The sequence below is a fragment of the Lepus europaeus genome, chromosome 7 (genome assembly GCF_033115175.1).
Source record: "Lepus europaeus isolate LE1 chromosome 7, mLepTim1.pri, whole genome shotgun sequence".
In the NCBI taxonomy this organism is placed as follows: Eukaryota; Metazoa; Chordata; class Mammalia; order Lagomorpha; family Leporidae; genus Lepus; species Lepus europaeus.
The window spans coordinates 108,544,900-108,559,526 of NC_084833.1; the positions used below are offsets into that span (position 1 = coordinate 108,544,900).

General features: G+C 41.7%; 1 protein-coding gene across 5 annotated transcripts in view; it reads left to right on the forward strand.

Moving 5' to 3' along the window:
- ARHGEF12 (Rho guanine nucleotide exchange factor 12) overlaps positions 1 to 14,627 on the forward strand; it is a 166,880-nt gene that overhangs the window by 128,392 nt on the left and 23,861 nt on the right. For 4 of the 5 annotated variants that reach the window (XM_062197207.1, XM_062197210.1, XM_062197206.1 and 1 more), the window contains 7 exons: positions 961 to 1,066; positions 2,344 to 2,556; positions 5,729 to 5,861; positions 6,843 to 6,878; positions 7,870 to 8,024; positions 9,027 to 9,173; positions 10,606 to 10,691. In XM_062197207.1, coding sequence (XP_062053191.1) covers positions 961 to 1,066; positions 2,344 to 2,556; positions 5,729 to 5,861; positions 6,843 to 6,878; positions 7,870 to 8,024; positions 9,027 to 9,173; positions 10,606 to 10,691 — 876 coding nt within the window. The remainder of the gene's footprint in view (positions 1 to 960; positions 1,067 to 2,343; positions 2,557 to 5,728; positions 5,862 to 6,842; positions 6,879 to 7,869; positions 8,025 to 9,026; positions 9,174 to 10,605; positions 10,692 to 14,627) is intronic. The other variant, XM_062197208.1, reaches the window with a different exon arrangement.

The following is a 14,627-nucleotide window of genomic DNA, read 5'->3' on the forward strand; positions in this document are numbered from 1 at the left end:
AAGTTACAAGATATAGTTCCTGATCTCAAGAAACTCAAAATCTGGAGAGAAGTCCAGGCGTGTATGCTTGTCAGCAGACAATGTGAAAAATGAAGATATCAGTTTACATACTGCCATTGCCAACTATTAGTGCCTAGTACATTTTTTTTAAAGATTATTTATTTATTTATTTTGAGAGAGAGAGTTACAGACAGACAGAGGGAGAGACAGAGAGAAACATCTTCCATCTGCTGATTGACTCCCCAAATGGCTGCAACGGCTGGGGCCTGGCCAGGAGCCAGGAGCTTCCTCTAGGTCTCCCACGTGGGTGCAGGGGCCCAAACACTTGGGCCATCATCCACTACTTTCCTAGGCCATCAGCAGAGAGCTGGATCTAAAGAGGACCAGCCTGGATATGAACTGGTGCCCATATGGGATGCCAGCATGGCAGGCGGAGGCTTAGCCTATTATGCCACAATGCTGGCCCTAATACCTAGTTGTTGTTGTTGTTGTTGTTTTTAACTGTGCCTGTTATAGTATGTGATTATTTGTGTTTTTGTTTAACATTTGCAGTATTGTAAAACTCTGTGAGGGCATGGTTCTTCAGTATTCAGCTATTAGCACAGTGCCTTTGTACATTATGAATTTGAATGGATGAATGAATGATTTAGACCAACTTCCTGGTAAATGTGTTCTAGAACTGATCTTTTATATTCCAAAATTGTTATCTTCTAAGGGTTTGAAAAGATGGCTTGAACTTGAGGTGGACACAACGTAGTACTATATGCCAGCCTTTAATGAAAGTGCTCTGTGTGTGCATGTGTGTGTGCATGTATGCGCGCACACACATGCACACACCTTCATATATTTTTAACCAATTCATTTCAACTGGCCATTAGAATCACACCTCTATGATTGAAAGCAGCAAAGGCACTCTTTGCCAGATGTATCTTATCTTCTTTTGTTGTACTTCAACTCCAGCAAAGCATGAAGAAAGACAGAGAAGGCGAAGAAAAAGGGAAGCGAAGAGGCTTCCCCAGTATCCTGGGACCTCCAAGGAGACCGAGTCGCCACGACAACAGTGCAAGTAGGTTGCAGTTTGAAGTCCTGTGTCCCACTGTTCTGTGCCATCTTTACACCAGAGGGTCATTTGGCTAGAATGAATTGCTGAAGAAAGATGTCCTTCAGATGAGTTCTCTGAACTTGTACTGTTCTGGTTTCCACTCAGTGTTGTTTCTGAATTGAATTCCACCCATGTTTGCCATAAGCATTTTCTCTTTACTGGCACTATTCTATCAGATGTAAATTCCACACATAACTCACCTCTTCTGATTTTGTTTGCACTCAAGTTCTGTTTGTTGCGAAAAAGACACAGTATGCATTGTTCTGTCTACCATATGTGGTTTAATCTCTTTATCCATATGTTACTGTCTCCATTCTTCTACAATTTCTCCATCTCTCCATTGTGCTTTATTTTCTGATCTCCTTTCACCTCCCAGACCCAGTGGAGAGAGGTCAGCCCACTACAGACAGATGCCGCAGGAGAAGTAGGGATGGTGCACTGTCGGGAGGGTGACTAGGCCATGTGGTAGTTCTCATCTCAGGCAGGGCCACGTGTGAAAATGCCGGTGTGGTCAGGATGGGAGGGGAGTGTAGTGCTGTGACACTGAATACCCATACAGCAAGGAATTCTGTGCCAGTGGTACTGCTTGTTGAGAAACACTGAGAAAGTGAAGGAACTCTTCAGAGAGGTGTTTGGGGTGCTGGAGGGTTTCATAAGTTCCCAGGGGGTATAGCAGATGGTCAGGAGATGGAGTTAGATCAGCGGTGGAAAGGCTGTACAGTCCTTTGGAGGTTGATGATTGATGTGAACAAGGACAGTGAGCAGGACAGGGATTAGTCTGGGTGTTCTCTGAAGCATTTATCGTGATGAAGTTTTGAGTGTTGGGGAAGAAATGGGATATGGCTTGTTGCTAAGAGCTTGCAAAGATAAAGGCTTGGTTTCCATGCCTACAGATGAATATAGCTCCATAAATTTCTGTGTCTCTCATCATTTCCTCCCCTGGCCCACTGTTTCTCTCCACATCTCCTTTTCTCTTGAACCTCCTTCTCCCCTGCCTCCTCCCTCTTACCCATATCTTCTGCCTTGTTCTTCCCTCTTCATCCGTTCCACCTCCTTACCTTACTCTTCTACCTACTCCTGTCCTTCCCTCTATCCTTTCCTTTGCCTATTCTTTGCACTGTATAATATTTCATTTTTCTATTTTGGGGTTCCCACTATGTCTAGAAATTTTCCAAATTCTTTTACATCATCTTCTTGTTTTCTGTTTTGCAGCAGTTTATTAACCATTGCTTTCTGTTCAGTTGGCAGAGCCATGGAACTGCAGAAGCTGCGCCACCCTAAGCACTTATCCACACCCTTATCTGTGAGTCCTGAACCTCAGGACTCTACTAAGTTGCGCCAGAGTGGGTTAGCAAATGAAGGATCAGATGTTGGATATGCACCTGCCAGTTCTGTGTCCTCTGTGGCTTCAGGGGCTGCTCTTTCCCAGGAAGGAGGAAAAGAGAATGAGATGGGTAAGTTCATACTGCAGTTCACCTTAATTTGCTATCGGAGTTAACAAGCACACCAACTGAAATCTAAACAGCCTGGTGGATCATTTTAATCAAGACATATCCTGGCTTAATTTAGTTTTAAGATTTTAATATTCTACTACCAGTGACAGTCTATGCTGAGTAATGATTTCTAGTTTGATATTTCAAAAAAATATTTACTGAGCACTAGCTTTGTCACAGATGTTAGCATGAAGTAACTATACACAGATGTTTGCCCTATGCAGCTTAGTTTCATGGGGTAGATATTCACACAGACAAAAAACTCAAATTGTGCAAAATCCAATTAAGAGGTAAAGAAACACTAACAGGCTGGTTAGTAGCTAGAGCAGATGTAGGGGTTCTAAAGAAGACTTTTAAAAAATCTGAGGCTCTATAGGTTTTGTTTTGTCTAATCGCTAATAGGAAGCCAGCTGAAAGAAGTTGAATTTGCAGGAGAGATTGTCTATGAGAGGTTGGGAACCTTTTTCTGCCAAGGGCTATCTGGGGACATTTGTCTCCATCACTGGTTCTGGAGGTGGTTCAAGGTCTGGTGACCACAAAGGGTGAGATTATCAGAATGGTCACTAAGGCAGCAAAAAGGAGAGAACTAGGAATGAAAGCAGTCAGGAAGCAAATGAGCCAGGATTTGGAACAGCTTAAATTACATGATTTTGAGACCACCTAATATGATTTTTAGCATGGAGAGGAAAACTATATAGCCTGCAGCCAAAGGCTTAGTGTTGTTGGATGATTTGTGTGAATAAAGAGAACATATGATAACATTCAGAGAGTGAGCGCCTCAGTAGAAAAGTATTTTTTGAGAAAAAGTACAAAAAATGGACTGAAAGTCATATTGAGAAATAAGAAGGGCATCAATCTTTACCTTGAAGTGTACAGTGTCTGGCAGAACTATCAACTTCTATTTGAGAGACCTGTAGTAGAAGAGGTGGCCATCAGGATCAGCAGGTTTTTATTTAAGAAGGAAGTAGGGGTGACACTGGGGAAAAGTCTGGGGATTGGGTTAAATAATGGAATTCCGATGATGTCAGATTCAGTTATATGCATTGGTATCTTAGGGCTCCCATGACTCATTAAATAAAAGCATAATTGATAAGAAATAAACAAAAATCATAAAGAGAAAGGAGTTAGAAGAAGAGGGTATGTTAGCAGCAAATAAGATATTATAGCAGAGATTCCCCAGAATGATCCAGAAGAGAGCAAGAAGGAAGTGTCAATATCTTTCTTATTTTCACTTGAAAGGCAAAAAGGCAGAAGGAGCTTCTACCTGCTCCCAAATGCTTACAACAGCTGGGAAAGCCAGGAGCCAGAAACTCAATCCAGGTCTCCCATGTAGGTGACAGGGACCCAGTTACCATATCCTGCCTCCCAGGGTCCATATTAGCGGGAAGCTGGATTTAGGAGCCAGAGCCAAGGGTCACAGCCAGATACTGCTTTGTGAGCTACAGGCATCTCGAGTGGCATTCTGACCACTAGGCCAAATACCCACCCCTTGATGTGTTCTATGACTTAGTCTCTGCAGGGTTCACACTCATTTCTGCAGGTTAAAACCAAGTCACTACATCTGGCCCACACTCAAGGAGAGAGAAATTAGGCTGTACTCTGGCAGGAAGGAATATTAGAAACTTTGTGGACATATTTTCATATCACCACAATTGCTAATATTTAAAAGAAAAATGTCCAAGATAAGGAAATATTTCAGAACATTTATCAGGAAATGAAATTGGAGAGAAAAGAATTATATAGAAAGACAATCCCGAGGTCCAGCATGTGTCTCTCACAAAAAGTCAACTGAGGAAATTGAAGGAGAGGTATAGAAACAATAGAAGGGTTTAGAGTTGAGCAAAACATAACATTTTCAAATAGAATGGGCTCACTGAGAACCAGCCATAATGAATGATTTTCAAAAGTCTATCTAAAATACACTTGAAATTTGTCTACTACAGATTAATCCTAAAAACTTTCAAGAGAAAAAAATGGGGATTGTGCCATATCACATTTTTCATAACACTAGGTACTTGAATGTAAAAGAACAGTGCCATCGACTTTCTGAAAGAAAATGATTTTGATTTAGAATGCTACTTTTTTTGTTTTTTAGTAATATTGGTTCCTTAATGGTTTGTCATAATTTATTTGTTAAAAAGATTTATTTGGGGCAGGCACCGTGGCGCATTAGGTTAATTCTCCACCTGCAGCACCAGCATCCTGTAAGAGCGCCATTCCTGGCTGCTCCACTTCCAATCTAACTCTCTGCTATGGCCTGGGAAAGCAGTAGAAGGTGGTCCAAGTCCTTGGGCCCCTGCACCCACGTGGGAGACTGGGAAGAAGTGCCTGGCTCCTGGCTTCAGATTGGCGCAGCTCCAGCCATTGCAGCAATTTGGGGAGTGAACCAATGGAAGGAAGCCCTTTCTCTCTGTCTCTCTCTCTCACTGTCTGTAACTCTACCTCTCAAATAAAATAAATAAAATCTTTAAAAAATAAACAAGATTATTTATTTGAAAGGCAGAGCTGTGGAGAGGCAGAGGGAGGGAGGGAGGGAGGGAGAGAGAAGAGAAGAGAAGAGAAGAGAAGAGAAGAGAAGAGAAGAGAAGAGAAGAGAAGAGAAGAGAAGAGAAGAGAGGAAGCAAGCAAGGGGGGGAAGAAAGAGACGAGAGAAAGAGAGAGAGAAAGAAAGGAAATAAATGTGTGGGATCCCGGAAGCTCTGGAGACACAAAGCATCCAGGTGACTGGCCAAAGGTGGTTCTAGCCTGATGGTTATGATATTGACCCATGCAACAGCTGCTCCAGAGTTGGACCACATAATAACTGAAGTTTGAAAACATGAAAAAGAGTTAATATTGGAGGTAGAAAAGAGTAATGGAGGAGAAGGTTGTTCCTTATCATAAGCTCTTTTGAAATTTTGAGATTATTGCCATGTTTTATATTTACTTTTAAGATGCTACTTTAAAAATAATTTTCCTGTTTTTTAGTGCATTTTAACTTTTTATATGTTGAAATTTTTGGTTCTATCTAACCTGTAATTATTTAAATAAGAATGTGGCTTTAGATGAGGTTGAAGCTTTTCTGGGAATTAACTTTTTTTGTAATCAGTGATCTTCTCAAGATTTAACATTCTTGAATTGTGTGACTTTTCAGGATCAAAGCCGGTAGGAGAAACGCCAGCACCTGGAGACTCCTTGGATGGTACACCTCGTACTCCCAACACTGCCTCTGATTTTCCTCCTCCTCCATTAGACCAAGTGCAGGAGGAGGAGTGTGAAGTAGAAAGGTAATTCAGTGATACCTTTGAGAGGTTTAGGGCATTACCCAATGTTTTTGTTTTTGTTTTAAGTTTTATTTATTTTGTCAAAAGAGTGACACAGAGAGAGAGAGAGAAATGCAGAAAGGGAGATCTTCCATCTGCTAGTTCATTTCTCAAATGCTTGCAATGGCCAGGGCTGGACCAGGCTGAAGTCAGGAGCCAGGAACTGCATCTGGATTTCTAACATGGGTGGCAGGAACCCAAGTACTTGTACAGTCATTTGCTGCCTCCCAGGCACATTAGCAAGAACCTTGATTAGAAGTAGAGGTGGGGGACCAGCACTGTGGCACAGTAGGTTAATCCTCCACCTGCGGGGCAGGCATCTCATATGAGTCCTGATTCTAGTCCTGGCTCCTCCTCTTCTGAGCTAGCTCTCGACTATGGCCTGGGAAAGCAGTAGAAGACATCGGCCCAAGTGTTTGGGCCCCTGCACCCTCATGGGAGACCGAGAAGAAGCTGCTGGCTCCTGGCTTTGGATCAGCCCAGCTCTGGTCATTGTGACCATCTGGGGAACGAGCCAGTGAATGGAATGCCTTTCTCTCCCTCTCCTTCTCTCTTGTCTGTAACTCTGCCTCTCAAATAAATGAATAAAATATTAAAAAAGTGGAGGTGGACTCAATCCCAGGCACTGCAGTATGGGATGCAGGCATCCCAAGAGGTGATTTAACTTAGTGCTGCAACATCCACCCATGTTTTTTAAATTATATACTGTTATTATACTTTATAGCACTTTTCTCTCCTTATGTTACGTTTTGAGAAAGAACCAGTACTTGTTAGTAGCATTAGCTAGGTACTGAAATTTTCTTCAATTTATTTTATATTAAATAATCATAGTATCCAAGAAAATTGTTTATCAAGCCACTGGAGTGAAACTCAGTTTTGATTATCTTCAGTATAGATCTTTTGATCACCATTTTGTTTTCATGTTTTTATTCTCCATTGTTTTAGGGTGATTGAACATGGAACACCAAAACCCGTTCGAAAGTAAGTAAATCTGAAGTAGCTTTCAGTAAAAGCACATATTAAGACATTCAGCATTTTGTTCCTCTGAAGGCTCAGTTTTAGATTTATTTACTTATTTGAAAAACAGACTTACCGAGAGAGAAGGAGAGACATATCTTCATCTACTGGTTCACTCCCCAAATGGTTGCAGTGGCCAGGGCTATGTCAGGCTGCAGCCAGAAGCCAGGCACTTCTAAGTCTCCCATGTGGGTTCAAGGGCCCAAGGACTTGGGCCATCTTCTGCTGCTTTCCCAGGCGCATTAGCAGAGAGCTAGCTGATGGGAAGTGGAGCGGCTGGGACTCCAACTGGCACCTATATGGGATACTGGCACTACAGGCCACTGCTTACCTGCTACTTTACAGCACTGGCCCCGAAGTCTCAGTTTTAAAGGAAAAGAATTCCATACACAAAACTGTTACAGAGTATAAAAGAATATTCTAACAAGCACAAAGTATTCAAAAGACATATATTGAGATATTTTTTTTATTTTATTTATTTTTTTTTTAATTTTTTTTGACAGAGTGGACAGTGAGAGAGAGAGAGACAGAGAGAAAGGTCTTCCTTTTTGCCGTTGGTTCACCCTCCAATGGCCGCCACGGTAGGCGCGCTGCGGCCGGCGCACCGCGCTGATCCGATGGCAGGAGCCAGGTGCTTCTCCTGGTCTCCCATGGGGTGCAGGGCCCAAGGACTTGGGCCATCCTCCACTGCAATTCCTGGCTACAGCAGAGAGCTGGCCTGGAAGAGGGGCAACCGGGACAGGATCGGTGCCCCGACCAGGACTAGAACCCGGTGTGCCGGCGCCGCAAGGCAGAGGATTAGCCTAGTGAGCTGCGGCGCCGGCCGAGATATTTTTAACACAAAGGAAAGGATGTCATTTTAGGCTCTGTGCTAAATCAGACCAGACATCTGACCGATTCACTGTAATGTAAAGATACCTGAGCCCTTAACTAGAATCTTTGTTTCCTTCACTAGGTTTGACAGCATAGCTTTTGGAGAAAGTCAAAGTGAGGATGAACAATTTGAAAATGACTTAGAGACAGATCCACCCAACTGGCAGCAGCTTGTTAGTCGAGAAGTGTTATTGGGCCTGAAACCTTGTGAGATCAAAAGACAAGAAGTAATTAATGGTGAGTTTAATCAATTTGTTGTTGTTCATATATATTTAGTTTTATCAGAGTAAAGCAAACCCTTTCAGCCTTGGAATTTGCTTCAGATTTCCTCCTAGCTTTTTTTTTTTTAAAGGAAGAATGTTAAACTAGATATGATCCTTGAACTCTTCAACCCAAAAAATGCAAATGATTCTCCCATTCTTATTAATAATTCAGAAAAAATGTGTTGAGCCATCAAGTTATTTAAGATTCCTAGCATTATAGATTTTAAAATTGAAAAAACATTATGACAGCATTTGCACCATCATTTTACTTTCAGGGTAGGTTATTTTTGTGACTAGATTGTGGATGAAGATGCTAAGACCAGGAAGGTTGATAGAGTTAATCAAGATCATACAACTAATAGCAGGAAAACTAGGAGCCAGGTTTTCCTCTGCCCTATTATAGTGCTCTTTATTTGCCTTAGCATGTATGTGACAGATATGTGGCATGGATTCTGTACCTTCTGTTACCCTTATGTTGTGATTTGAATAAATATCTTTGAATAAATAAATACATTTGAATAAATATCTCTGACATCACAATGAGGTAGTGAAATTACAAGTCTGGCTCCAGAAATGGTGGTATATAGACAGTTTAGATAGCTAAAAATAATAGTATTTCTGAATAGGATTTAAGTAAATGGCTATAAATGTGACCTTGGGCTTTACAGTTCTCTAGTGTTGTAGTTGTGAAAGGTGGTGGTTATTGTGAATAGAAGGATGAGTTTAGGGGCATAATGTTAACTTTTAAGTACAAAACAGCTTTGAATGATATTTTTCATTTGTTAGTATTTGCTTTTTAGAGTCAGAAAGTCAGGAAATTTCATTTAATGAAAGTAATCTGAGACATTTCATACTTTCTAAATGATAAATAAGTTACTGTATAGCTCATCAGCTACCTAATTCCAGCCGACAGCTATGTTTGGTCCTGTGAAATTATTCTAAGGCACGATTTCACATCTCCTTTTTTTCTGCCTAGAATTGTTCTACACAGAACGAGCTCATGTTCGAACACTGAAAGTTCTTGATCAAGTGTTTTATCAGCGAGTATCCAGAGAAGGAATTTTGTCACCTTCAGAACTACGGAAGATTTTTTCAAACTTAGAAGACATCCTTCAACTTCATAGTAAGAGAAATTTGCTCAGATATTCATCCCTTGTATTTCCTTTTCTTTCTTTTTTTTTTTTTTTTTTTTAAGATATATTTGTTTATTTGAAAGTCAGAGTTACACAGAGAGGAGAGGCAGAGAGAGAGAGAGAGAGAGAGAGAGAGAGAGAGAGAGAGAGAGGTCTTCCATCTGATGGTTCACTCCCCAGATGGCCACAAAGGCCAGAGCTGCACTGATCCAAAGCCAGGATCCAGGAGCTTCCTCTGGGTCTCCCACGCGGGTGCAAGGGCCCAAGGACTTGGGCCATCTTCTATGCTTTCCCAGGCCATAGCAGAGAGCTAGATCGGAAGAGGAGCAGCTGGGTCCCAAACTGGCTTCCATATGGGATGCCAGTGCTTCAGGCCAGGGTGTTAACCCTCTGTACCGCAACACCGGCCACCCTAGTATTTTCAATAGAGAAAAGATTGTGAACATATACAAGCACCATGGAGGTACCTTTATTAGATTTTGTAAATGTATCCATGTCAGCATTCTGAAAAGTCTTTGTGAGCAAATAGCATAAATAAATAATTCAATCTTTGTCTATATCCTTTGCCTCCACAATCAGCCTTTGTGTACAGAATGTTAACATGGAGATTTAGGTTTACGGTTAGTGCCTGAGGTGAAAAAATGAATTATCAAAATCACTCTGAAATTTTCCTGTCAGTTACAGTATTGTGTTTTAAAAAGTATATATTCCATGTAATAATACATGTGTAAATGCATTTTGTAAATGATAATGTACTGTATATAATCTCACAGTGAGATAATTTTCAGAAATTGTTTTGTTGCTTAGAACACTTAAGTAAGAAAAAAATTCTACCTTGTTGGCTTTGCCTAGGTATAGTCATCTTGGACTTTTGTAGACAGCAGTAGGATGTTCTCTCTTTGCAGGTCACTATTTCTCTGTGACCCTTAATTCTCAGTCTTTCTTCATTAAGGATTTCGTCAACACCTGCCAACCAAATTGAAGCCCTTTATACCTTTGTGGGTAATCTTAGGTTTCACAAGCATGCATTGACAAGTGCAGGCCTGATAATATCTGTTGCCTGTGAACATACACATTTTAAGAGGAACAATGAGAAGAATCACTTGTACTATTTAAGTTTATTTTTAAGCGTGGTTAAAGATGAGAGTTTTGAGGTTAAGTAGATATTTAGGCAACTACGCTATATGTAATGTACTAGTTTCCAAAAATGTTGTTTTATACTTTAGCACCTGTTTTTCAGATAAAGCTTATAATATCTAAATGTATAAACAGTGTATCCAGATTTATAATTAAAGAGGTTAGAAGCAGATATACTGTTCTGAAAATCCTTTTTTAAAAATATAGCTACTTAGTACTACTGGTTATTTAGCCTAAAATGAGTGTGTACTTAATTATTTTCTTCTTCTTTTTTTTTTTTTTTAGTTGGGTTGAATGAACAAATGAAGGCTGTTCGAAAGAGGAATGAGACCTCTGTTATTGATCAAATTGGGGAAGATTTGCTGACCTGGGTAAGAAAGTTTTCCATTTCTTTTTCTTATTTTTCCAGACACTTCGTGATCACATTCAGGGTTAAGTAACTGAGCTTTCCAAATATGCATACCAGTCTGTTTTGCGAAGTTAAGACAGAGCTGAAAAATATTTAGGGTGTGAACTCCTATTCCCTGGTTAATGGGCTCTTTTCCCTTAAATTACAGATACCAGTTCTTTGTGTTTTTAAGAATGTAGAGTAAGGTGGATCTTGATGAAAATAATACAGAATTTCAGCTATCATCTATTGTCCAGATGTTAGAATTATATTGTATAACATTAGACAGTTACAAAATATAGATACAGAACTGTTACTGCAGCGGTAGAAAAGTCAGTTATTTAGTATTATTTACAGCTTAGGGTTAAGAGTTCAAAGACTGTAACAACTGTTGCCAAATTCTGTTTTTCTGTCTGACTCTGTCAGTACATATTTGACAGTACCGCGCTGTGTGCTGGGGATACAGTGACACAAAAAGAGGAGAATACAGGCTTTTATGGGGGAGATGTGGCTGAGAGACCTAAAGTAGAACATACAGAAAACCTTTAAGGGAAAGTGGTTTGATTTATAGTTTCTAAGAAAGTACTCTAGTAGAGGCTGGGAATAAGTAAAGCCCAAGGTGTAGTTCTCAAAATATTAATGAGATGCTCATAGAAATTTACTTCATTATATGTGCTACTTGAGATAATGCCTCCAAATTTTGGTAATTCTATAATTACAAATTTTTAAAAGATTAAACTGGAAAGTTGACTGAAACAGTCATCTTACTTTCATTAGTCAGTAGATCACTTCTTAGCCACTGACTCATAGAACAGGTACAAGGAATCATTTCCATTACTACCTGGCATTGAACTTCCCAAAGCATTTTCTCTCCTAAGCCCTCGTTGGTATTATTGTTTCTGAGATTTAATTTCTTTGAAAACTTCAGCTTACTCTACAGCTACTCTGTGATAATGTGGCTCATTTTGTTTCTTGTTCTCAGTGTTGGAGTGAAAGTTGTAACTGTGTTCTCATGGCATGACAGTGCATTACTCAGTTTGAAATAGAAAATTGAAGATTTTATAAGACTATCATTTCATTTTATAATACAGTATAGTGCCAGTTGACATCTCAAACTTGAATTAAAAATTGTAGGGCATATAGACTTAGGAGAACACTTTTTTTTTTTTTTTTTTTTTTTGACAGGCAGAGTGGACAGTGACAGAGAGAGACAGAGAGAAAGGTCTTCCTTTTTCCGTTGGTTCACCTCCAGTGGCCGCTACGGCCAGCGCACTAATCCAAAGCCAGGAGCCAGGTGCTTCTCCTGGTTTCCCATGTGGGTACAGGGCCCAAGCACTTGGGCCATCCTCCGCTGCAGTCCTGGGCCATAGCAGAGAGCTGGACTGGAAGAGGAGCAACCGGGACAGAATCCGGCGCCCCGACCGGGACTAGAACCCGGTGTGCCGGCGCCGCAGGCAGAGGATTAGCTAGTGAGCTACGATGGCGCTGGCAACATCTTTTTTTTTTTAATAAGGTACACCTGAAATTTGAGATTGCAGCCAACATGTACTAGCAGAACACTATTCAAGCAGCAAAGTGGTTTTTTTTTTTCTTAAATAAATCCTCTTATTTATTTATTTGAGAGGTACAGTTACAGACAGAGAAAGGTCTTCCATCCCAATTCACTCCTCAGATGGCAGCAAAGGCCAGAGCTGTGCAGATCCGAAGCCAGGAGCTTCTTCCAGGTCTCGCACACGGGTAAAGGAGCCCAAGCAGCTGGGCCATCTTCTGCTACTTTCCCAGGCCATAGCAGAGAGCTGACAAAGCGGATAAAGCCACTGCCTGCATTGCCAGCATCCCATGTAGGTGGTGGTTTGAGTCCCGGTTGCTCCACTTTTGATCCAGCTCTCTGCTATGGCCTGGGAAAGCAGTAAAAGATGGCCTAAGTCCTTGGGCCCCTGCACTCACATGGGAGACCCGGAAGAAGCCCCTGGCTCCTGACTCCTGGCTTCAGATCAGCACAGCTCCAGCTGTTGGGGCCAACTGGGGATTAAACCAGCGGATGGAAGACCTCTCTCTCTCTCTCTCTCTCTCTCTCTCTGTCTCTCTGTCTCTGTGCCTTTCCTCCTCTCTCTGTGTAACTCTGACTTTCAAATAAATAAATCTTTTTTTTTTTTTTTTTTTTTAAAGAAAAGGGCTGGTGCTGTGGCTTAACAGGCTAATCCTCCGCCTTGCAGCGCCGGCACACCGGGTTCTAGTCTCGGTTGAGGCGCCGGATTCTGTCCCGGTTGCCCCCCTTCCAGGCCAGCTCTCTGCTATGGCCCGGGAAGGCAGTGGAGGATAGCCCAAGTCCTTGGGCCCTGCACCCGCATGGGAGACCAGGAGAAGCACCTGGCTCCTGGCTTCGGATCAGCACAATGTGCCAGCTGCAGCGGCCATTGGAGGGTGAACCAACAGCAAAAAGGAAGACCTTTCTCTCTGTCTCTCTCTCTCTCTCACTATCCACTCCTCCTGTCAAAAAAAAAAAAAAAAAAAAAGAGAAAGAAAAGAAAAAGAAGAAGAGCAGCTGGGATGCAAACTGGCACCCATATGGGATGCCAGCGCCATAGGCGGAAGCTTAGCCTTCTATGGACACAGTGCTGGCCTCAAGATATCACATCTTGATTACTAGGCAGATTCATTTGTATCTCCTGTAAATAATATTGAACACTAAATGGCAAATGAGATTCATCATTAATAAGATAGAAAGTGTAATTAGTCCTCTAATCACAAGCTATTAGAATGAATAAATTTACTACATAGTAAAATAGATTATAGAAACCTATGAACAGAGTGGAACAGAAATGTCATTTAGAACACATAAAAAATGTATTTATTAAAAAATTTATTTATTTATTTGAAAGGCAGAGTTAGAGGGAGGGAAGGGGAAAGAGAGAGAGCGAGAGATATTCAGCCCACTGGTTCACTCCCCAAATGGCCACAGTGGCCGGAACTAAAAAGTCGGAAGACTGGAACTCCATCTGGATCTCCCATGTGGATGAGGGGCTTAAGTACTTGGGTTATCTTCTGCCACTTTCCCAGGCACATTAGCAGAGAGCTGGATGGGAAGTGGAGTAGCAGGGACTCGAACTGGCACCCATACAGGATGCCAGCATTGCAGGCAACTGTCTCACACACAAGTCCCAAAAAGTGTTTTCCTGATCAACATAATATACCTGTACAAAGCTAAAGAAAACAGAATGGACTAACTACTAGGGTTTGTAACTATTAAATAAAAAAGGTAAATTTAGGAAAAGCATTGTCAGAATTCCTAAAAGCCAAAATCATAAATATGCCTTTAGATCTAGTCCTTTTCTTTTCTTTTTTTTTTTTTTTTTTTTTTGACAGAGTTAGCGAGAGAGAGAGAGACACACACACACACACAGAGAAAGGTCTTCCTTCTGTTGGTTCACCCCCAAAATGGCTGCTACGGCCAGCGTGCTGCACCGATCCGAAGCCAGGAGCCAGGTGCTTCCTCCTGGTCTCCCATGCAGGTGCAGGGCCCAAGCTCTTGGGCCATCCTCCACTGCCTTCCCGGGCCACAGCAGAGAGCTGGACTGGAAGAGGAGCAATCGGGACAGAATCTGGTGCCCCGACCGGGACTAGGACCCAGGGTGCCGGTGCCGCAGGTGGAGGATTAGCCTAGTGAGCCACAGCGCTGGCCTAGTCCTGTTGTTTTTAAAAAATAATTTTGGAGAGTATGTTTCTAGTTTTGATTTCTTGAGATCACCTTACTAGGGGTTAGTGTTGTGGTATAGCAGATAAAGCTGCTGCCTACAATGCTGGCATCCCAATACGGGTGCTGGCTGCTCCACTTCTGATCCAGCTCCCAGCTAATGGCTGGAAAAAGCAGTGGAAGATGGCCCACATGGCTAGGCCCCTGCCACCCACATGGGAGACC